At 31.9% G+C, this 24,732-nt stretch overlaps 1 protein-coding gene and 1 pseudogene across 1 annotated transcript; both read left to right on the top strand.

Annotated features, from left to right (window-relative positions):
* The first annotated feature begins 253 nt into the window (after positions 1-253).
* Positions 254-6,883, top strand: LOC120081949 (NADPH-dependent pterin aldehyde reductase-like). The gene is made up of 5 exons (XM_039037138.2): positions 254-484; positions 1,474-1,543; positions 1,817-2,010; positions 2,952-3,124; positions 6,678-6,883. Exons 1-5 carry the CDS (start codon positions 266-268, stop codon positions 6,769-6,771), a joined length of 750 nt encoding a protein of 249 aa, XP_038893066.2. The 5' UTR covers positions 254-265; the 3' UTR covers positions 6,772-6,883.
* A 4,830-nt stretch (positions 6,884-11,713) lies between these two features.
* Positions 11,714-15,198, top strand: LOC150034870 (uncharacterized; annotated as a pseudogene).
* The last annotated feature ends 9,534 nt before the right edge of the window (positions 15,199-24,732 follow it).

The raw sequence follows: 24,732 nt of genomic DNA, 5'->3' as shown, positions 1-24,732 counted from the left end.
TAAGAAAAATATAGTACTCAGTATCACAAAAGATGCATTAGGACTTAAAAAAATTTATTAGGTATGAATTAAGTGTATAGTCGGGAGTGATTTTGAAATTATTAAAATCACTTTTGTCATTTAAAATAACTCTGAAACATCCATTTAATTACTCAAAATTAATTAAATATTTAATTTTATACTTTAAATACAATATCATTGAAATGTGATTTTGAAAATGACTATGTGGTATGTATATATAATTGAATTGAAATATGAGGTTGGAATGGGGAACGAATTAATGAGAGGTGGAGTAGGAGAGGGGATGAAGAAGGTTTTAATAACGGGAGTGAGTAAAGGGTTGGGAAGAGCATTGGCAATAGAAATGGCAAAGCTTGGTCACATTATTATTGGTTGCTCTCGTACGCAAAACGACCTCCATTTACTTGAACAACACCTCCGCAACATCTCTCCCCACAACCATTTTCTCCTCAACATCGATGTGGTATATTCAATTAAACCATTCTTTTCTCTTTCTTTTTCTTTTCTTTTTCTTTTTACGTATCATCCCTGCACGTCTTCCTTTATTGTAATAGACAAGGCTAATCTATGAATATGGTAGAGGACTGAAAGTGGCCGACAGCAGTGTAGAGCTAGTCGAACCCTTGGGACCTTCTTCAATCCCAGGATGTGATGAGTCGACATCGAGGTGCCAAACGACTCTGTCGATAAGAGCTTTTGGGAGTCATCAGCTTGTTATCCCTGACGTTCGAACAAGCGTGGCTGTAAAACGAAGTGGTTGTTTAATTTAATAGTCTCAATATGCACATTAGAGAAGGAGGGACTGTGAGGTGGGTTGGCGCTTCGGTCAAGAGAAAGGATAGCGTCCTACACTCTAATGAACGACAGTTCTCCGCCTTACTTTACTATATTTAGAATAGTGATCAATCCCTCGGGAGCGAGATAATTCCATCTTGACAAGAGAACTTGGTCCCGGAGATCGACTAATTCTTTGATTCTAGTTAGTAAGAGGGATCGTCGAACTAAGAAATAGATTGACGAATCTAAACTATCATATCAAAGATGAACCAAATTCTAAAACCATTTATACTTAGTTGTACCCATTTCCATGCATCCCATTTCAATCAAAAAGGAGAAATAATATATATTTATTTTGTTTAGTTTATCATATAGTAACTTGTGATTAGGTAGAGCTGGGAATGCACTATGTTTTTTATGTTGAAAACAATGAAAACTAACCGTTTGTTTATGTTACAAAGCACCCACCAATACCAATATGACATTTTGTTTAGAGTCTATCCGTGATTAGCAATCGCGTGTTGACGTCCATCGCAAATTGACGAGACCCGAGTGCATTGTAGTGTTTATGAAAATACGAATTCTTGTGTTCTTAATGACTTTTCTTGAAGGTGAAAGAATTGTGCTCGATCTTTCATTTGACCTCTAAAATATATTATAGTTGTGGTTTTGTAGAGTTGCAACGACAGTGTTAAGGAGATGGCACGAATTGTTGTAGACAAAATAGGAGTTCCTGATATAATTGGTATTTAATTATTGCTTTATAATACATCAAATTTGCTCCTAATTCTCTTTTTCAATTCTATTGAAAATATTTTTTAGTATAGTAAATATCGTTGTCTATCAATGATGGACCATGATAGACATCTATTATTGACACTGATAGATGTTGATAGACATGGATAGATGTCTATCGTGTTCTATCACTAATAGACAGCGACATTACCATACATATAAATAAATAGACCCATTTTCCTTTATTTGAAAACAAAACTTAAAATTTTATACGTTTTGATAGTAAATAACGCGGGTGTGATTAATAAGCAAGGAAAGATTTGGGAGATTCCTAAAGAAGAGTTTGACAATGTAATTGACATAAATATAAAGGGGACAACAAATGTGTTACGCCATTTTATTCCACTCATGACTCCTAAGAACCAAGGCATCATTGTTAACATGTCAGCTATCATGGCAAGAATTGGAGTTCCTATGGTACGTCTCACCAAATTAGTTTAAATGAAAAATTACTTCTTTTTTTTTTCTCTCTCCTGTGATGATATTATTTTAGATCTAAGTAATTCGATTTATTTAGTATTTAGATTTTAAAATGTTATACTTTTAGTCCTAAATTTTGTATTTTGTTTCAATTTAGTCCTCTATGTTTAAAGAATGTTATAATTTTATTTTGATATTTGAGTTTTATTTCAATTTTGTCTCTAAATTTTAAGATTTACACTTTTAACTTAGACTTTTAATTAAGTATACACTTTTCATTTTTAGTATTAATGTCTATTAATTAATTTTAAAAAATTAAAGTTATTTAAGTTTCACTATTTTTCCTCATTATTAAAATTTTAAAAAATGTGACTTCATAATTATTTCAATTTAATTAATAGACATTAAAGCCAATGATGAGAAGCAATCATTTTGTAGAAAATCAGGGATAAAGTGTAAATTAAACTTTAAATCTAAGGGTCAAATTGAAACAAAACTCAAATATTAAAGACAAAATTGTAACATTATGAAATATAGAGATTAAATTTGAATCAAACTTAAAATTAATTAACTTTCATTATTTTTCATCATCATTACAACTAAATTTAAAATTTGACCATATAATTATTTGAAATTAACTAATATACATTAACACTAACAATAAAAATTGAGTCTTTAGTAAAAAATTGTGGTTAAAAGTGTACATTTTGAAATCTAAAAACTAAATTGAAATAAATCTCAAATTGGAATGAAAGTCAAAATATAAAAACCAAAAGTGTAACGTTTTTAAATTTAATGACAAAATCGAAACAAGACGCAAAATTTAAAAGGTTAAAAATATATTTTTACCAAAGTTGAAATAAGTTTTTAATTTCAAATTAAACTTAAATGGTATGTCATCTTTAGTAAATTAATAATATTTATTATTTGAGATATAGGCATCTCCATATTGTAGCTCAAAATGGGCAATTGAAGGCTTAAGCAAATCAGTAGCCAAAGAGATGCCAGATGGAATGACGATTATAACCTTGGATCCTGGCATTGTAAATACACAAATGCTATTTTCTTTATTGGGCGATATTGCATCTCAATTCCAAACACCTGAAAAGTGGTATGATCAAGTCAATAAATACCATTTTTACTTTTAAATTTCTAACCTTTTTTTAATATACTTTTTATCCATATGTTTTAAAGGTAATTTTTAAATATAGGAAAATGAATTAAAATATTTATAAAATATAGTAAAATTTTAAAATTATCAATAATAGACGTTAATAGACACTGATAGACTTTTAGTGTCTATCAGCCACATTGATAAATACTCATAGAAGTCTTTCAGTGTCTATCAATATCTATCATTGATATTTCTAAAATTTTGCTATATTTTGTAAATATTTTCAACAGTTTTACCATTTGAAATAATTTTTCATGTTTTAAATTGTAAATATTAATAAAACTAGTTTTTAAAAAACTATTATTTCTTTTTTTATTTACACTTCAAAGAGTTGCAACCCATTATAAAAAATTGAGAGAAAATAAGTCTAATTTTTTTTAAAAAAAACACACAAATGTCTCGTTTGGTATCTATGTCGTTTTTTGTTTTTGATTTTTTATTTTTGGTTTTTGAAAATTAAGCTTACTTCCTCTCCATTTCTTATAATGATTTACATTTTTCTTAAGTATAATAATTGAATTTTTAGGTAATTTTTTTTAAAAAAACAAGTTTTTAAAAGCTGTTTTTTTTTTTTTTTAGCTTTCAAAATTTGGCTTAGTTTTTTAAACCACCGATAAAAAGTAGATAACAAATAAAGAAATTTGAAGGTGAAAGTGATATTCATAGATTTTATTTTTAAAAAGAAAAAAATCAAATAGTTATCAAACGGGACTTAAATAGTTATTAAATAATTATTTACATACTTTTTAGGATGGGATGTTATAATGTTTCCATAGTTATGGGAAGATAATTAAAACAAGGAAAACTGCTTATTTTTGTTCTTTCCATCTCCTAAATTAGTTATAAACAAAGTAGGAACACAGATTAAAATGCATGACCCTCTTGGTCCATGTTATATTCCTTAATTAATTCAGTTCAGCTATGCCCAAATTAACTAAATGAGTGAAATTTGATCCAAACATTATTCTTTTGAGGATAAAATTTAGAAAAAAAATGTAAAAAAAATGAGTTGTTTTAGAAAATAATACTTTTTAAATATATTTGTAGTGAGTAATTACATTTTAGGGTTAATAATTAATCGTATAATAATATTTTTTTAAAAAATCAAGTATAACAAAATCTATCATTGAGAATTCCTATTAGTGGATATAATGTATCACTAATAGTTTTTAAGAATTGGATCCAAATTTTATTATATCTATACATTTTTTTGTATTATGCTATATTTATTAATATTTTACCTTTGACGATTATATTTGCAATTATTTCTTTTAAATAATGTCGATTAAAACAATTCAGAATTGGTATAGAATTAGAGTGGAATTGCAAACTATTCACAAATGTATAGTAAGCTTTTTTTAATATATTTTTTTCTTTTAAAATTTTTGCCACGACTTTCGAATTGTTTATTTTCTAATATACTCATTTATTAGAGTAGAAATTTGATTTTCCTTCTAGTTAAGCGTCTCTTGAAAAAGGAAAAATTTGATTTTCCTTCTAGTTAAGCGTCTCTTAAAAAGGGAACATTGAATTTTTACATTTAAATTTCATCGTTATTCTTCAATATTAAAGTTTAGTTTATTTTAGCATATAAAGTCTGAAATTCCTAATTTAGTAATTTGAAACTTTATATAGGAAATTATCATAAATAGCACGTTTAAGTTTTTCACCATATAAAACTGGTACGTTTTTTAAAACTCGTAAGAATAGTTTTTCTCGATCAACCTTAGACGAGATCTGCCATTGAAATTTAGTAAAAAATCTAACTTTTGAACTTGTTGATTGTTTTGAGTTTTCTTGCTACATCTCACCTATTTGTTAAATTTAATCTTCCCAAATCTTATGGCAAATCAAATTTAATCTTCCTAAATCTTATGCCAAATCTTATATCTTTATTTCCTCTAAATTGGGTTATCTTTACTAAATATTATATCAAATTATTACCTAATTTTTCAAATCTTTAGCACAATTTCTGTTTTGACAATTATATGAAATTCCAAAATTCCAAATGGAATTTCTAATTATCAAAAAATATTTTCCAAATTGATTCAATATTTTTAAATTTTGGGAAACTCAAATGCGAAAATTGGGTAAGATTGGGATATATAAAAACTCGGTGTTAATCTTGTTCGAGATTCCACCGAGAAAGCTTAAATATATCGAATTTCGATGTTAATTATGCTCAGGATTTTACCGAGAAAGCCAAACTATATAGAATCTTGATGTTATTTTGAGGGGGATTAAAACCCAGATCCACGTAATTTTTTCAAATATATGCAGTCTCTCTAAATATTATACCGATTCTTATTTCTTCTCAAATTTCTTCTTGCAATATTTTTCAAATCATATATAAAAAGCATGTAAATCTTAATTCCAATTTATATTTGCACGAATTTTTAAATTGATTTCCTGATTATCTAAATAATTTGGCAATTATCTTTTCAAATTTCTCCAATATGTAATATTTGGTAGTGTGCTTTTACAAATTTGGAAAGATTTGGAAAGTTCATTTCAATTTTTTTACCCAAATCCTTGTGTGTGCCAAATGTAGCGAGACAAGTCCAAAAGAATTGATAATTTAGAAAAAAAATTAAAAATTTTAACTAAATTTTAGTATCGATCTCGCATGAGATAGTTCGATAAAAATTATTTGAACGAGTTTCAAAAAACGTGATAATTTTGTAAATTAGGAACTTAAAAGTATTATTTATGTCAATTTTCCCATAATCATTTTAGTTATGAAGCTTAGTAAATGAATACTTTGCTTCACAACAATTCCAGCTTTTCAAAATTTTGGAATCATGAAGACTAAAATTACAGACTTGAATTTTATTTAAACGTTATTCAATGTATATAAATTTTTAATAATTTTTTTTGACTGTAACTATTTATACCAAAATAATAATATATGGTCAAATAATCATCTGTGAAATATGATGATAGTAGCAATTTAACCCATAAACTTTCAATAACAAAAATTTGACTAGGTCAGATATATTTTGACTAGGCCGGATATAATTTGACTATGAAGAAAATAGAGAACTTTTTGACCTAGGGTATAATTTTTACCCTTTTAAAATTTTCATGGTTTAATTTTAGTAATTAAAAGTTTAGGGGTTAAATTATTACCACAATCATTTTTCAGGGATGATTTTCGCAATTTATCTTAATACTAACAACAATATATAGAACTGAGAATGTCAAAACAACTCAATATATTATTGCTTGCATATTGCAACATGAATATGATGTATAAGTTCTAGGGTAATTGCAATGAGCATTATTTTCAAAGAATTGCAAATGTAGCACAATTTATCAATGATAGATTTCTATCAACGATATGATTTATCATTGATGGACTTCACGAGCTGGATATAAATTCTGTTATATTAGTAAAATCTTTGATATTGTGTTATATTAACTATTCGTCTGATTGTCATATTTTTAATTGTCTCATTATTATAATAATTTATTTGATGAATTATGATAGGGCTAAGAAAGCAGCTCCGATGATCCTGAATCTTACAGGCATGGATAATGGTGCATCCCTGACGGTTGATGATCCTGGCGTTCTACCATTCTAATAACTTCGTAGGATCATTACGAAGTTTAATTAGATGTTTGTTTTTTAGTTTCTTTGATCTGTCTATTGTTTCTACTCTTATCGTTTTAATAGAAATTCTTTTTTTCTTCCATAATATTCTATCTTCTTAATTATTGTTTCTCCACATTTATTTTATAAAGTAACTTTCTACTTTTATAAAATCTCATGTATTTTATTTCAAAATATATTTATCAATACTACCAATAGAATTGTAATAATTTATATAGGTTTAAGAAATTGTAATTCACAATAGAAATTTAATAACATATTACTTGCTGGGTACTTGCAAGAATAGTAAAAAAAAAAAAACCATTTTTAAATTTAAAAATTTAGCAACTGTATTTCAAAATTTTCAAATATAGCAAAAAAACCATTTTATTTTTTCAGCACATTATAATCCACTTATAATGGTTCAATCTATTATGTTAGTAACAATTTTGAATGGATGTTAATAAACTATTGGTACTTCAATGTTACACTTGAAATTGAATTTTGAACATGTATTGATATATAATTGAATACTTGAACAAATTTATCTTTAAGAAATAATTATATACTAATGATAAACAAATGTTTTATACTTGAAATTAGCTATAAGTTAATATTGACATAATATTAATACACAAATGGTATACTTCAAATTTTATTTAAAAGAAATGTTGATATATTATTGATAGACACTAATGGTATACTTGAAATTACTTTTTCTATGAGCATTGATACAATATTGATAAATTAATTTATACCTTAGATGAATTTTGAATAACTAACTATAACTACTAATGCATTAATTATATATATACTTTAAATTGAACTTTAAATTAGTATTGATATACTATTGATATACTTACACACTACTTCAAATTGATTTTAATCATGAGTGGTATAATATTGACACACAAAAAATGTATACCAAATGAATTTCAATGACTATTGATATAATTTTGATATATCTATGTTACAATTTAAATAAAATTTGAATAAGTGTTGATAAATTATCGATACATGATAAACTCAAAGTTTATCATCACCCATAAAGCCTTGTTAGTCAAATAATATTTATAAATCACGGAACAAATAATTTATATTAAGTGGTAGTACAAGCGACAAGTCTAGGGTCAAACCTCAGGGAAGCACGAAAAATTAGTTCCTTGAAGTGCATTTTTAGTTAAAGTGGTAAAATGGGGGGTCTGGTGTAGATTGAAATAGGAATTGCATAAAAAGCAATAAAATGCAAGTAAAAGATAGAAATGCAATTAAAGGGAACATCCTAGCTTAAGGGAATTGGAATTGTTCAATGTAATTTCGATTGTCGAATTGCTTAATGTAATTTTAGTTGCTTAACTATGTTTAGCCCAATCGATTGGACGTCCAACTAACGGTCCTAATTACCTAATTAGCTACACATGCTTAAATGAATCCATATTAAACATGATTATCCAACCGCATTAAGTTCTAGGGTGTACGCTTGGATGAATGCTTAATTTTCACCATCTAATTAAATACCTACTATGGTTTTCTCTAGGTTGATAAGAACAATATGATTCATTTTAGGCAACAAATTGCAAGTAGTTTGTCAAACAATCAAGAGAAAATATAATTGATTAAGCAAGATAAATAATATGTGTAATGCCCTAGGTTTAGTTTCAAATTAAGATTCAGAATTCAGATTGTGCATCTAATAACCCCGACATTCCTCTTCATCCCCTACAACCTGGTAAGACCATCCTTGCTCGTCTTGAACTGCTTCCAAGGAAGACTATTCCCATAAACCAATATGAGTCCTTTCAACATGCATTGTCCTCACTCACATGCTTCATAGAAAAGTTTTAAATAGATAAACCAACATATGATTTCTCCAAGGAAGCACACTTAACTTTGGAGTTTCTATGATTGAGCCTCATAAAAGAAAGATGCACCTTCATTTTATATATAGTAACTTTCAATTCTTTTAAGCTTTTCTTAACTATACTTTCATATCATCATAATCACTTGTACTTAGATATGATCTCGGTTCATTCATGTACACCTTTTAAACTCAAAACATTACATTTCCACAGACTTCTGCTTTTTTTATTCTCGAATCACATCTTATTGAGCGAGGTTCCTCTCAGACGCCATCTGTAACATCCAAGACACAGGATTTGGAATCAAGATTCAATACGTGATTACCCTGATATTCCTCTACATCCCTCTGGATCTAGCCATATTAACTACTTGTCTTAAACTACTTCCAATAGTGAAGACTATTCCTGTAAATCAACACAAATTCTTCAATATATAATTAAAATAAACTTAGAATCATTAAACTTGAAAACTTTTTATCTTAAAAACAAGATTTAAAGGTCCGTTTAGATTATGTACATTGTTTTATGAATATATATATTAAATATTTGGGATTTAAATACCTGAGTTTTAAATGTTGTGGATTATTAATGTCTGTGATAAGATATGCAAGATAATTAATGTTTGAAAGTTAAATATATGTGTTTGATTTACTAATTTTATATATAGAAAATGAAATTAAATAATTACATAATTAAATATAAGAAAACAATTAATGTAGTCACAAATTAAATTTAGCAAGGATTTGATATATGGTTATCATAATTAATTATTTACTCAATTAAAATAATTTTTTTATATTTTTACATTAGTCATTAATTAAACTTAATTCAATTATTCAAATTAATTACTACGAGTTATTATACTAATATAAATTAATTATAGTGTTAATGATGCATAATAAATTGTTATGTTAAATAGTTAAAATGACCCACAATATTAATGATAAATATATTAGTTAAAAATTATTAGGTTTAAAGACTATATTTATATTTATTAAATAATTAAAATTAATAAGAATGATAAATTGATATTAATTTATTAATTAATTATGCTATATTTTTATTGTTCTCTGTCAAGCATATAAATCACACTTATATGTAGGATATTAAATAATTCATGTCCGAATTTTACAATTTTTTGGGTAATAATATCGGTTGTTTTCATATATAGGAAAATGAATGAAGTATTTACAAATATAACAAAATTTTACAGTCTATCTACGATAGACGGCGATAGACTACTATTTGTGTATCTATCAATGTCATGAAAGATACAAATAGTAGTCTATCGCAGTTTATCACAAATAGATTGTGATATTTTGCTATTATTTATAAATATTTTCAGCAGTTTTGTCATTTAAAATAATTGTACTAATAATATTATGGATTTTGAAAAGTGAAATCCTTGTAAAATAAACAAAGATATTACATGTTTATCTAAACTCTTGTGACAAAACTTATGTAACAAAGAGGAGGTCCTAAAGGATTTTTATAAACATTAAATGAATAAAGATTTGTTATTATCATTGATTTCTTTTTGTATGAATGATCCAATCTAACCTTTACCTTTATCACATACCACTTAGATCATGCTCACTTCTTTCTCCGTCCCTCTTGTTCATTGTCCTTTCTCCCCCAGAATTTGTGATGCCTTCTTCCTTCACTCCCTCACTTGTGCTTTTTCCTTCTTCCCCTTCCTCTCTCGCTCACACTTGTGGCCACCGTCTGATTGTTTATCAATACCCGCTTCAACAAACGAAACTCATGCTAGCACTTTAGGCCATCGACCGATTGTTCATCACGTGCTCCTTTTAATATCTTACACTTGTGCTTCTACCCACACATTCTGCAATCTAATTTATTGTGAATGCGATGATTTACACTACTTCAAGTGTTTGAAGAGGCGAAATAGTAACATGAGTGCGAGGACATGAGGGAGGGATAGATAAAGTACTACAAAAAAAATGGGAACACCCGACGACGTTTTAAGGCGTTGGGAGTTAGGTCGTTGGGAGAGACGGTCTCTCCCGGCGAAGTAAAGGACCGTCGGGAGTTCCCCCCTCGGTGGCGTAAAGGTTTGTCGGGAGTTCTCCGAGAACTCCCACGTATCCAAACTGGCGTTGGGAGTTCCCCGGGAACACTCAATGCATTAAAACGGCGTCGGGAGTTTTCGGGGAACTCCCGACAATCTCCCAGGCGGTGTCGGGAGAGGCGTCTGGTTTAAACCAGACCCCTTCTTTTTCGATGAATTATTCCTTGCAGTTCAAAAAACCCTAACCCCCTCGATTTTTTAGCTCGCCGCCGCCCCATTTTTCTTCTTCTCTTCACGCCCCCACCACTTCCCCTTGTCGCCGCCCCTCTTCGAGCTACCGTCCACCATCTGCCGCCGCCTTCCCCCTTCATTGCTTGCAAATTTGTTGTTTATTTTCAAGCTTTCATCAAGGTTCGTGCACATCCATTTCATTTGTTTTCTCTTATTTTATATCTTAATTTAAGCCATTATTTTTAATTTCTAGCATGTTGGTAATGTTGTTAATATTTAATTTTTAGCATGTTACTACTGTTGGTAATTAATGTTGCTAATGTTTAATTTCTAGCATGTTGGTAATCAAATGTGAATTATGAATTATGGATTGTTGATGTTATTGTGGATTGAGTTTTTTTTTTTCTTTTAATTCTTAAGATTATGGATTACTTAATTTAGAAAAAAATATTGTACTCAACACATTTAATATTTTAAAAAAGTTTAAAGAATCTACTAGATATAAAACTAAATTTTGTGTCTAATAGAAAATTGAACTTTAAATTTTGTATCCAATAGGCTTGTAAATTTTATAAGATGTTGAATAGATGAAAGACCTATATTAGACACAAAATTGAAAGCTTGGAGACGTAGTAAATAAAACATTTGAAAGTTGTTAAGACAATTTAAGCGGTCTAAGGAGCTATGTGTTTATTTTGCCTTAAGAAATGAAAATTATGGAACTCAATGCATAATAATACTTTGTACATTGTCTTCTAATCCAGGTTATTGTTTTGGATTACAAGTTGGTCAGAAAATATTTATTTTTAAGGATGAATAAAGAATGGATTAAACTAAGGAATAAGTTATCAGTGGAGTATAGAGAAGGAGTATCACAGTTCTTAGATATGGCAAGGTTTCATGTAAATGATTCCGGACGAATAAAATGTCCATGCAAGAATTGTATGAATTCAATTTGGGAAAAGATAGATATTGTTGAATGACATCTATTAATATATAGAATATCTCCCTCATATTGTGAATGGGTATATCATGGAGAGCCAGTAAACTTATCTAGAAGTCATACAAGTCATACAAGTCATTCAATAGAGGATGTTGAAGTAGATAGTATAGAGAGTAATGCTGTCGAAGAAAATGAGATGTTGAATCTTATAAACGATTTACAAGTTCCAATTGAAAACGAAAATGCAAATGAAGGAAGGATTGAGAATGAAATGTCCTTTAATGGTCAAGAAAGAGATACCACGAACTTATTCAAGGATTTAATGACCGAAGCACGTAATGAATTATACCCTGGGTGTTCGCAATTTTCGTCCTTAAAATTTTTAGTAAAGTTGATTCATATCAAAGTTCTGAACGGCTAGAGTAACAAATTGTTTGACATGTTGCTGGAATTGTTAAAAGCAGCGTTTCTAGCTGGCACCTCTATACCTACTTCCTTTTATGAAGCCAAACGAAAATTGCGTGTTATGAGTCTATTCATGCCTGCAAATATGATTGTGTATTGTATTGGAAAGAGTTTGCAGATTTGCAACAATGCCCTGTTTGTGGTGAGTCTCGATACAAAGTTAATGATGGTAAGGGTAAAAAACTACCACATAAGGTATTATGTCATTTTCCATTGATACCGAGATTAAAACGATTGTTTGCATCAAAAGAAGGCGCTTCTGACATGAGATGGCATAAAGATAAGCAAGTTGAAATGGATGATGTATTGCGACATCCAGCTGATGTAGAGGGGTGGAAACATTTTGATCATGAATTCCCTCATTTTGCTTTAGATCCTCGAAATGTTCATGTGGGATTAACTTCAGATGGCTACAATCCATTTGGAAATATGAGCACTTCTTATAGTATGTGGCCTGTGATGATAATTCCTTATAATTTGCCCCCTTGGAAATGCATGAAGGAAACAAACTTCTTCATGTCTTTGCTCATACCTGGTCCAAAATCTCCTGGAAAGGAAATTGATGTTTACTTGCAACTGTTGATTGAAGAGTTGAAAGAGTTGTGGATAATTGGTGTGCGAACTTATGATTCTGTTGCTGGTGAGTTTTTTCAACTATATGCTACCTTATTATGGACGATTAATGACTTCCATGCATACGGTGACTTATCTGGGTGGAGTACAAAAGGTTATCAAGCATGTCCAATATGCAAAGAAGATAACTCGTCCTTCGGGATAAGAAGAAAAATATCATTTATGGGACATCGACGTTATCTTCCAGAGAATCATAGTTGGCATCAAAGTAGACAACATGATGGAAAAGTTGAACGTAGATCTCCACCAGTCGTAATGAATGGAGAAGAGATATTACAAAAAATAAATACACTAAACTTTTATGTGCTTAACAAACATCCATTGAAGCAAGACAAAAAAAGAAAGCGAATTCTAAACTGGACTAGAAAAAGTATTTTTTTCCAACTTCCATATTGGTCCAGACTATTATTACGACATAAATTGGATGTAATGCATATTGAAAAAAACATATGCGACAATTTGGTTGGCACATTGTTAAATATTGAAGGAAAGACAAAGGATACAACAAACGCTCGATTGGACTTACAAGATTTGAACATAAGAAAGGACCTACACTTGATAAGGTCGAGAATAGATTTTAAAACCACACATAGCATACACATTAACAAATGGTGAACGGATTTCATTTTGTAAGTATTTGAAATCAGTGAAATTCCTTGATGGATTCATATCTAACATATCACGATGTGTCAATGACAAAGATGGAAAAATATCGGGCCTGAAAACACACGACTGTCATGTGTTGCTTCACAGACTACTCCCTATTGGTATTCGAGCATATCTACTGAAGAATGTATCCACTGCTATTGTTGAGTTGTGTACATTCTTTCGCAACTTATGTGCAAAGACAATATGTGTAAGTGATTTGAACAGACTACAAGCAGACATCATAGTCATACTTTGTACATTGGAGAGAATATTCCCACCTGCCTTTTTCGATGTAATGGTACACCTTGCAGTTCATCTACCATATGAAACCAAATTGGTGGGTCCAGTTAGTTACAGTTGGATGTATCCTATTGAAAGAAGTTTACGAACATTAAAACAATTTGTACGGAACAAAGCACGTCCCGAGGGGTCTATAGCGGAAGCATATGCAATGAATGAATCATGGAACTTCTGCTCGCGATATCTAAGTGGGATTGAAACGAGATTCAATAGAGATGAACGAAATGATGATAACATTCCCGATCACGAGATATTTGGTGAATTTGAATTATTTAGGCAGAGGGTACGACCATTAGGGGCGCCAACTTTACGGATGCTATCAGCGGAGGAAAAGCGTATTGCACATTGGTACATTCTCAACAATTGTACAGAAATAACAGACTATCGCAAGTACGTTTCAAACTTTTTCCTTTTCTAAATTCTAGGGTATCTCCTTTGATATAACATTTAAATGATAAATATTGTAGGCAACATTTGAGGTTAATTCATCGTGAAGCTCAAAGCGCCTCTGACTTATATATAAAACATAAGCGCAAATTTCCCGATTGGTTCAAATCTCAGGTATACATAGTCATTTTGTAGGCAACGGTTGAGGGATGATTCATTTTTCGTATTCATTTTTAATGTATACGTAATTATCAGGTTCTACAACGGCGCGAGAGAGAAGATATCTCCAATGATTTCTTTTCATTGCAACGGGACCTTTGTCTGAGGTGTGCTCCTAATGGATGCATTGTTAATGGGGTACGATTTCACACTGTAGAGCGTGATAATCGTCGAGCTACACAAAATAGTGGAGTCCTAGTGGCCAGGGAGATCAGTGAGAACACAAGTGTGGATAACAATTTCTACGGTGTTGTAGATGAAGTATTAGATTTCCAATATGCAAACAGAAGACACGTTTTCTTGTTGAAGTGTAGATGGTTTGACATAGATAACAACAAAAGTAATAGAACACGTGTGGATTTAGAATACAAATCGATCAATACATCACACTTTTGGTATGTTGACGAGCCTTTCATTTTTGCTATCCAAGCACAACAAATCTTTTACATTGATGACATCCAAAAAGGTAGCAATTGGAAAGTTGTTCAAGTAGTCCAAAATAAACAAATATGAGATGTACCGGAAATGGATGATGTTGAAAACGCACAACTAGATTTACTAGAAATTGTTGGTGGCATCCGAGTGGATGAAACCATTGAGGAGGTTACTTTATGCAGAGTTGACGTTGATCCTACAGTTGGGGAAAGACCAACTACTATACATGGCGATCATGACTTCATAAACGATGATGATGAAGAATAATTACCTCCCAATAACAGCTCAAGTGCTGATGAATAATTTGAATTAGATTACGATGATCATGAGTAATGATGTATCTACTAAATTCTCTTTTTTTCTAGCTTATACGTATTTATTGTTAATTTAATATTGTTTTCTCTCTTTTGTGTTTGTATAGATACGATGTCAACCCCTAATAATAATTTGAATTAGATTACGATGATGAGTAATGATGTATCTACTAAATTCTCTTTTTCTCTAGCTTACACGTATTTATTGTTAATTTAATATTGTTTTCTCTCTTTTGTGTTTGTATAGATACAATGTCAACCCCTAATAGGCAACGGGAGGCTGATGAAGAATTCCAGGAGTTATATCTAGGCCACACGGTATCTTCTGTGGGTGATACTTCAGATTAGTATATTTTGAAATATATTCTGTTAATTGAAATACATCATAAACTGTTTTAAATTTTTTATTCATCAGATAGTGGCTCAGCATCCAATCGGAAGAAGCGAGAGCATTCGTAGAACATCGAGTTGGAAAAATACGTACAGAAACATGGGAGAATCACAATCGTCATAAATGAGGGGGAGACGAAACCGATATCTCAACATTTGGTAAAAAAATGCGATCAGCATTGCCGTGAGATCCGCATTTCTAGTACAGTGTCATACTTTTGCTGAGGTTCCGAACGAGTTCATAGAATTGGCTAAAAGTCAATTATTGGTAAGGAATTATAAGTTTATTCTTTTACAGTCATGAACATCATCTATGCTAATTCTTCCCTCCCTCTTTTGTAGGCTCATTTCGATCTTGATTTATCCAGTCAACGACTTAACCGTTTTATAGAACATCAAATGCAAAACTCGTTCAAAGAATTTAGATTAGACTTGCACAGACATTATAGAAAATGTGGAGATCCTCACCAAGCACGTGCCAGTTTGCCTAGTTGGCTTAAAAATTGGCCAGAAGATTGGTACTTTTTGTGTGACCGCTTTGAGAGTGAAGCGTTTCAGGTACAATATTTATGGCATGTATAATTTGCTGCATTTACTAATATATCACACTATTGACATATTTTTTTTTCTTCAAATGTAGGAAATGTCTGTGACGAATCAGAAGAATAGAGAGAAATTACCATTCGACCACGTTGGTGGATGAAAGTCATTCCTGCAAATTCAGACAGAGTTGCAGGCAAAGGAGGGTCGAGAAATAGGACGTGTTGACCTATTTAGGGAAACACACTCTAAAGGTGGTAAGCTTGTGAACGAGGCTGCTGAAAGTGCACATGTAACATTTTTTTCTTTACTGTCATGTTTTTTTTTTCACTTTTAACTTTAGTCCCTCGTTCTTACCCATTTAATTATTATGTCTAGCATTAAATGTTGGAATTAAAATCCAGCCCCACTGTAGAAGGTTCTCAACCACTAACAAGGGATGAAATCTGTGAGACGGTTTTGGGTACACGACCCAGATATTCAAAAGGTCTAGGATGGGGCCCTAAGCCTAAGTCACGAAAGAGTACCATGTCATCAAGCTTGTCATCTACTCAAGGAACGGAGGCGGGAATGGATGAATTGAGAGTCAATTTCCAACAGTCTCAGTCGAGGATTAAGGAACTCGAAGACGTTTAGAGAAGAATGCAAAAGAATCATGCGAGAAAAATGGAAGAAATGAAAAAGATGATTGAAGACATGGTACGATCACATAGAGGAGACCCATCAAATTAGGTATGATTACTACATTATTTAGTTGTGTAATATGTTGCTATCCTGCAGTTATGGTAGCAAAGTTTAGTTATGTCTTTAGTTATGTCATTTAAAGTTTCAACACTCTCATACAAATTAGATAAGCATCCCACCATGCCTTGATGATTCAAAAGCCCAATCACAGTCCCTGAGTGTCGCTCTCTCCATATATCTCAGTCTCTCCATGAATGTCGCTCTCTCCATGAATATCACAACACATGTATAACTTCATTTTATCAGCTGAAGATTCAAATATTCGGCTTCAAAAAGGCGTATTTGCTCTGATTTGGTTGTAAATATGTGTCATTTAAAGCTTCAACACTCTCATAAAAATTAGATAAGCATCCCACCATGCCTTGATGTTTCGAAAGCCCAATCACAGTCCCTAAATGTCGCTCTTTCCATGAATGTCACACCACATGTATAACTTCATTTGATCAGTTGAAGATTCAAATATTAGGCATCAAAATGGTGTCTTTGCTCTGATTTGGTTGTAAATATGTGTCATTTAAAGCTTCAACACTCTCATACAAATTAGATAAACATCCCACCATGCTTTAATGTTTCAAAAGCCCAATCACAGTCCCTGAATCTCGCTCTCTCCATGAGTCTCGCTCTCTCCATGTATCTCGCTCTCTCCATGAATGTCACAACACATGTGTAACTTCATTTGATCAGTTAAAGATTCAAATATTAGGCTTCTAAAGGGTGTCTTTGCTCTGATTTGGTTGTAAATATGTGTCATTTAAAGCTTCAACACTCTCATAAAAATTAGATAAGTATCCCACCATACCTTGATGTTTCAAAAGCCCAATCACAGTCCCTAAATCTCGCTCTCTCCATGAATCTCACTCTCTCCATGAGTGTCGCTCTCTCCATGTATCTCACTCTCTCCATGTATCTCGCTCACTCCATGAATGTCATAGCACATGTATAACTTCATTTGATTAGCTGAAGATTCAAATATTAGGCTTCAAAAGGGTATCTTTACTCTGATTTTGTTGTAAATATGTGTCATTTAAAGCTTCAACACTCTCACAAAAATTAGATAAGCATCCCACCATGCCTAGATGTTTCAGAAGCCCAATCACAGTCCCTAAATCTCACTCTCTCCATGAATCTCGCTCTCTCTATGTATTTTGCTCTCTCCATGAATGTCACAGCATATGTATAGCTTCATTTGATCAGCTGAAGAATCAAATATTAGGCTTCAAAGGGTGTCTTTGCTCTGATTTAGTTGTAAATATGTGTCATTTAAAGCTTTAACACTCTCATACAAATTAGATAAGCATCCCACCATGCCTTGATGTTTCAAAAGCCCAATCACAATCCCTGAATCTCGCTCTCTCCATGAGTGTCACTCTCTCCATGTATCTCGCTCTCTCCATGAATGTCACAGCATATGTATAACTTCATTTGATCAGCTGAAGATTCAAATATTAGGCTTCAAAGGGTGTCTTTGCTCAAATATGTGTCATTTAAAGCTTCAACACTATCATACAAATTAAATAAGCATCCCACCATGCCTTGATGTTTCGAAAGCCCAATCACAGTCCTTGAATGTTGCTCTCTCCATGTATCTCGCTCTTTCCATGTCTCTCGCTCTCTCCATGAATGTCACAGCACATGTATAACTTTATTTGATCAGCTGAAGATTCAAATATTTGGCTTTGAAATGGTGTCTTTGCTCTGATTTGGTTGTAAATATGTGTCATTTAAATCTTCAACACTCTCATACAAATTAGATAAGCATCCTACCATGCCTTGATGTTTCGAAAGCCCAATCACAGTCCCTGAATCTCGCTCTCTCTATGTATCTCGCTCTCTCCATAAGTGTCGCTCTTTCCATGTATCTGGCTTGCAAAGATGTCCTCATCAGCTTCACCCCCTGATTGACATCCAAAGTAATGACATCCAAAGATGCCCTCAGCAGCTTTAACACTCTCATACAAATTAGATAAGCATCCCACCATGCCATATCATTGAATTTTGTAATGTAAGCAACGAATAAGAAATTGTCAACTGTTTCATTCAGAGACTTTTGTTCATTGGATGTTGGTTTTTTCCTATTCTTAGGGCTGGTCCTTTCTTTTGATCTTATTCTAGTTGTGGCGAATTTTCCATTGTATTCTCACTATTATTTTTGTTGCTTTGTACTTTGAGCATTAGACTCATTTCATTATTTCATTGAAAAAGTCTCGGTTCCTTTTCAAAAAGAAAAAAAAAAAAATTCTCAACTATTATATTCATCCTAAACTCATAAGAAATTCTCAATTGTTATATTTAATTAAGATGTGTAATTGTGCTTTTCCTTTTCTTTTGATCTTATTTTTATTATTAAATTAGAGGGAGCCTTAACTTGTGAAAACAAAGGAATTAAAAGGGAGACTTAAGAAAATTACATAGCAAATGGGTAGTTAGCCCAATGAGCCCCAACTATGAATTGGGCTAGAATCAAGGCCCATCCTATCATCAAGATAAATGAAATGCCTGCAACAATTGTTGTTTCAATATTCCAAAGGCCCAAACTTGTAAATGGATATGGATTTGAATTGAAAGCTCTCCACTTGGACCCATTAGAATAAAAGAAGAGAGGGTAATTGCAATAAATGGTACTTTTAGGGGTATTAATCAAGTGAACAACAATATATTTAAAGAATTACAAAATAACAAAATCTATCAGTAATAGGCCAACTTGTTTCCTTTCTGAACATGTTGTTTAGAAAGTCAATAATCAATTCAAAAGGTTGCCATGCTTTGTCATGTCAATAAACTAAAGTTAGGTCACCCAAATCTTATTATGGTTTTTGTTTTTGTTTATTTCCCTATTCCAACAATATTTCTTTACTATTATTCTACCGCATTATCCTATGCATGCACTAATATTATTTTGAGATAAGCTAGCCCTTCTTACATACTTCTCATGAAAATTTAATTTTTACAAGATTCCAATCTAAAAGATCATATAGGACTTTCAAAAATTGAAAAATAGAGGAAATTGAATTGTTTATCCATATAACATTTCAATGTTTTTGTTTTTTTGTAGAATGCTATTCAGAGATGAGCTGGGACAATTGTTGAAGATGCTGTGTTCGAGAAGTGTTCTAGATGTTGTTCTCATTTTACTTCTTTTATGTATTTTTGAATATAATGGACAAGTGTTCTAGAGCTGGGACAATGTTTGGATATTGTAATTTTTTACTTGTTATAAAATGGACTTCATTTTTTTTATGTGAATCTTTATTTGGTATAATATGTTTCACAGGATTTCAGATCAAATTTTAAAAAGTTACAAATGATATATTAAATTTTATCCATATAGAAAATTGAATTGTTTATCCATATAGGATCCCCTGACGCGACATCGGGAGTTGGGGGAACTCTGGACGCCTATGTGGCGTCGAGAGTTAGGGGGAACTCCAGACGCCGTTTTAAGGCGTTGGGAGATAGGGGGAACTCCCGACGCAGTGTAGCCCGTCGGGACTTCCAAGAAATCTCGACGTCGTATACTAAGCGTCGGGAGTTTCCCCTAACTCCCGACGCCACATAAGCGTCTGGAGTTCTCCCTTAACTCCCGACGCCATTCAAAAGTTCATCGGGAGATCCTCTCCCAATGGATTCTCCTGACCAAACTCCCGACGACCGTTTATGCATCGAGAGATCCTCTCCCGACGTATTTTCCACACTTTCCCGACGAAATATGATGTCGGGAGAAGCCAGAATTCCTATAGTAGCTAGTGCGATCTAAGTGGTATGTGATGTATGCAAAAGGTCAGTATTGATTGTTTTCAAAATTTAGGTTATTCGATATTAGTATAACGTAATTGGACACCTATACAAAAAAAATAAAATAAAATAAATGCTATTTTTTTATATTTTATTAAAATGCAACTAAACTAATGTAAAAACTGTAAAAACATTTTCATTTTATGTAGAAATTATGAAAGATTTATTTCACTCCTTCCTACTTTAGATTAAGTAGATGAGTGTTCCCTTAAATGGTGTCTCTGGGACTTGAGCAAAGGGTACTTCCTTCTCACTGGCCGAGAGGGGTTTCTATTTAATGATTGGACTATAAACAGGTTGTTTAGTAGAGAAGCGCTATACTTATGGATACAGAGGTAACCCAAGGGTAAAACAATAATTTGACCGAGAAGGTGATTCGAACCCTGGTGAAGGACTAACTTGTTGTCATTAGTCTATATCCATAGACATAGAAATACATCTGTAGTGAGAATAGTGCAGCTCTAGGTCTTTAGTGGAGTGTACCCACTGTTAACAATTATTGTTTAATTTGGTTAATGAGTTTAGCCAATTAATTTCATATTGGATAATTAATTAATTATTAATTAAATTAAATTAAATTAGATTTAATTAAATTAATTGAATTAAAATTATAAGTTATGTGAGAGATATTTCATTTAAATACGATTTAAATGAAATTATTAATTAAATAATATTTAGTTAATTATTAATTTAATTAATTAATTAATTTTTATTAAGTAATAGCTAACTCCCACATAGGGAGTTAACAGGAACGTGGGATGAATCCTTTACTATCTCTCTCTCGTTTGATAAAATTCTTGCAAAACGTTTCCAGCAGTGTTAGTTGTAGCGTGATTTTTTATTTGAGTATACAAAAGAGTTCTGTATTCTTTTTGCCTCTCTAAGAAATTTCTCCATCTTTTTCCAATTTTGATATTTGGTTCACCTCACCTCAAGTTTCTCAGAGGATAGGGAGGTAACCTTCGGGGTGGTGTTGATTTGGTCATTTCATCTGTATTTAAATTACTTGCTTAACCTAGGTTATTTTTACAGTAGGCAATTCTTGATGGGTCTCTGTAATTTTTTGGAATTGCTCAGTGAAAGGGTATTTTAGAAAACCCACATTAATAATGAGTTTGGTTCTGTGTTTTTCGTTGCGATTAGGGCTTTCATCCCTACAATTGGTATTAGATCCATCTCGTTATATTAACTTAGGTTACTAAAATTTGCACTTGGTTTTTGTGGGATTAAATTGCATTGTGAATGTTAATTTTATTGCGAATGAATGTTTATGGTAATTTTTGAAGGAAATCAGACAAGAGGATTTCCATGAGTAGTGGAATGATCATTCCAAATTTTATTCGAAATTGAACATAAACAATTACAGTACAAGAAATGGAAACTTACAAGTTATGCATAATACGAAATTACAACATGCTTAACAAAGATCAAGGGAAAGATTATATATACCTTTGAAGACTCATCTTAAAACTCCCTCGAACATGAATGCTCGTTGAGTCTCCAAGACAGCAACACAAAAACGCTCAAACACAATGACCGCAACACAACACAATCAACAACAATCACAATGGCTACCTTGGTATTCTTGGTGTGAGAATCTAGAAGTGTGGGCTCTATGTGGACTTAGTTGGAGGAAGAGACTAGAAGAATAACACTCGTGTAAACGATTGAGCAAGTGGGAGATGAAAAAAGTCTATCGTATAGACAAATGCCCAATTGTTTAAGCAAATGCTCCATGATCGAATAGCAAATGCTTTGTGATCGTATAGCAAATGCTCTGTAATAGTTTAGCTACGACCAGCTGAGTGAACTATCATGTAGTGTCACTCTTATTAGGTATGAGATACCAAATTATAAAACCATGGGTATGGGATGCCCTAGTTTATCGTATTTCTCTATAAAACTTAGAAACTCAGTCTTATACATCAGATATAAAAGTTACCACTGGAGTTTTAGTCCAAGTGGGAGTTTGTTGGGTTTTATGTCCTAAAACTCGTGGTTTGTAAACATTAGAACTTATTCTGAAAAAATCAATAAAGTTGTTGTTGAATATATTGTTTTTTAGAAATCCAATAAACCTAAGTCCCTTGACTATTATATAAGTACTTGAACTTTATGTGGAGACATACAAGTGGATCAGGTTTGAGTAAATAGTAAAAATGATCTATAGTATATGAATGAGGTTGGGTACCTTATTCTGGTAACACTATTGGATGCAACCTACTCTGTAGTTGTTACAAAGTGTTGTAAAGTACTGCATACAAAGTGATCCTAATTCGTGCATGTTAAGACATGAGGAGTGGGGGTGTCCTGTGCAAATGAGTTTGTGCAAGATCGGACCACAAAACTTGTCACTCTTTCTTTATAACATTGTTTACTGTTTAAGACTGACGATTTCAAAGCGATGACCTAGGTAACTTAACCTTAATCCTGAGCTAACTATAAACTCCTGTGTGTTCAAGATTATCCTTTGATCTGCAAACAGTGAGAGTAGACCAATTGCCTCTGCTCAATAAGCTTACCATTTTGGGGATAAGGCCAGATAAATAGTTGGGAACATAGGGTGCAAGAGGGAATTCACTCCTAACTGATTAGGGTTAGTAGAGAGGTTGTTCCCTTCAAGTGCTGATTCTGAGTCTTGAATAAGGGGCCTCACCCTCTCATTGGCCTGAGAAGGATTTGATTTATTGATTGGATCACAAATCGATTGTTCATTAGGGGATCAGTGGAACTTAAGGAACAAAAGGTAATTATGGGGGTAAAACAGAGATTCGACCCAGCCGTTATTACGAGTAACCTGTGAAGGGTTAACTTACTAATCATGGTTATATCGAGTGGACATAATATATCGACAGTGAAGGGAGTTCAGTTATGGGCTTTAGTGGAATCACCCAATAATTAACACATGTAGGTTAGATCGGTCTAATGAGTTTAGCCGATTAATCTCCAATCATTGGAGCCCATGATCTGTAGGTCCGCGAGGTCCCCCTACTAGCTCGTAAATGGGTATGCTTTAGGGTAGCTTGAGAAATTAATTTGAAACGTTCAAATTAAACGTATCAAGAAAATAAATATTTAAATATGATTTAAATATATAAAGATGATTATTGTGAAAAAATTAATTTAATATTTGATATTAAATTAATTAATTTTTAAAATTAATTTATGAAATTAATTTAAGAAAATCCATTTTTAAATTAAAATAATTTAAAAGTCATTTTTTTGTTTTAAAAAGGAATTGGAAATTTGATTGCATAGGTTGCACATAATGAAAAAAGAGTTTTTTCCATTATCATCATCTTTATGCTCACACACAAACCATGATCTTCTCTACCTTGATTCTCTAAGCACGAGCTGCAAGCCATGCACTCCATCTCTTTGCATGTTCATCTTGCTATATAAAGAATATTGGAGTTGTTGGAGAAGTAGATGAATACAGAATTCAGAGAGAAAAATCGTGGTGAAGAAGAAGCTATCTTTTTCAACTTGCTGCTGTGAGCTTCCCTTGTTTCTCCACATCTACAAGCTGTTCTTGAGTCCCACAACTTTGCCTAAAGCTCCAAGAGCATAGTAGGGAAGACTTTGAGGTGGTTCACGTTGATATTAAGTGAAAACAACAGTTGAACAGTTCTTCAAAAAGGTATGTTTTGAAAACCCATTTTTATGAACATCATGCTTTAGTTTTTGCTAAAATTAGTGCATTAGAATGCTTATGGATATTTGATACTTCCGCTGCATGTTGTTTAACTCTAACAACTTTATGATCGTTTAGTCTCTCTTTCAGCTATCGTTTAGTGAATCCAATTCACTTGACAACGATCCATTTGTAATTTTCGAGAATAGCAAATCTCTCAAATCTCAAAATCGACTAAATTTAGGAAAATATTTTTCCTTTATATCTCACGGTTACCATGAAACTACCAATAACCTCCCACTCAATTAGTTATTAGAGAAAAAGAGATAATTATCCAATAATTAATATTATTATAAATATATATGATAAACAACTTACCATTTATAA

Source organism: Benincasa hispida, chromosome 7, assembly GCF_027475165.1.
Source record: "Benincasa hispida cultivar pf3 chromosome 7, pf3_genome.v1.1, whole genome shotgun sequence".
NCBI lineage: Eukaryota > Viridiplantae > Streptophyta > Magnoliopsida > Cucurbitales > Cucurbitaceae > Benincasa > Benincasa hispida.
This window is presented reverse-complemented; position numbering and strand designations above follow the sequence as displayed.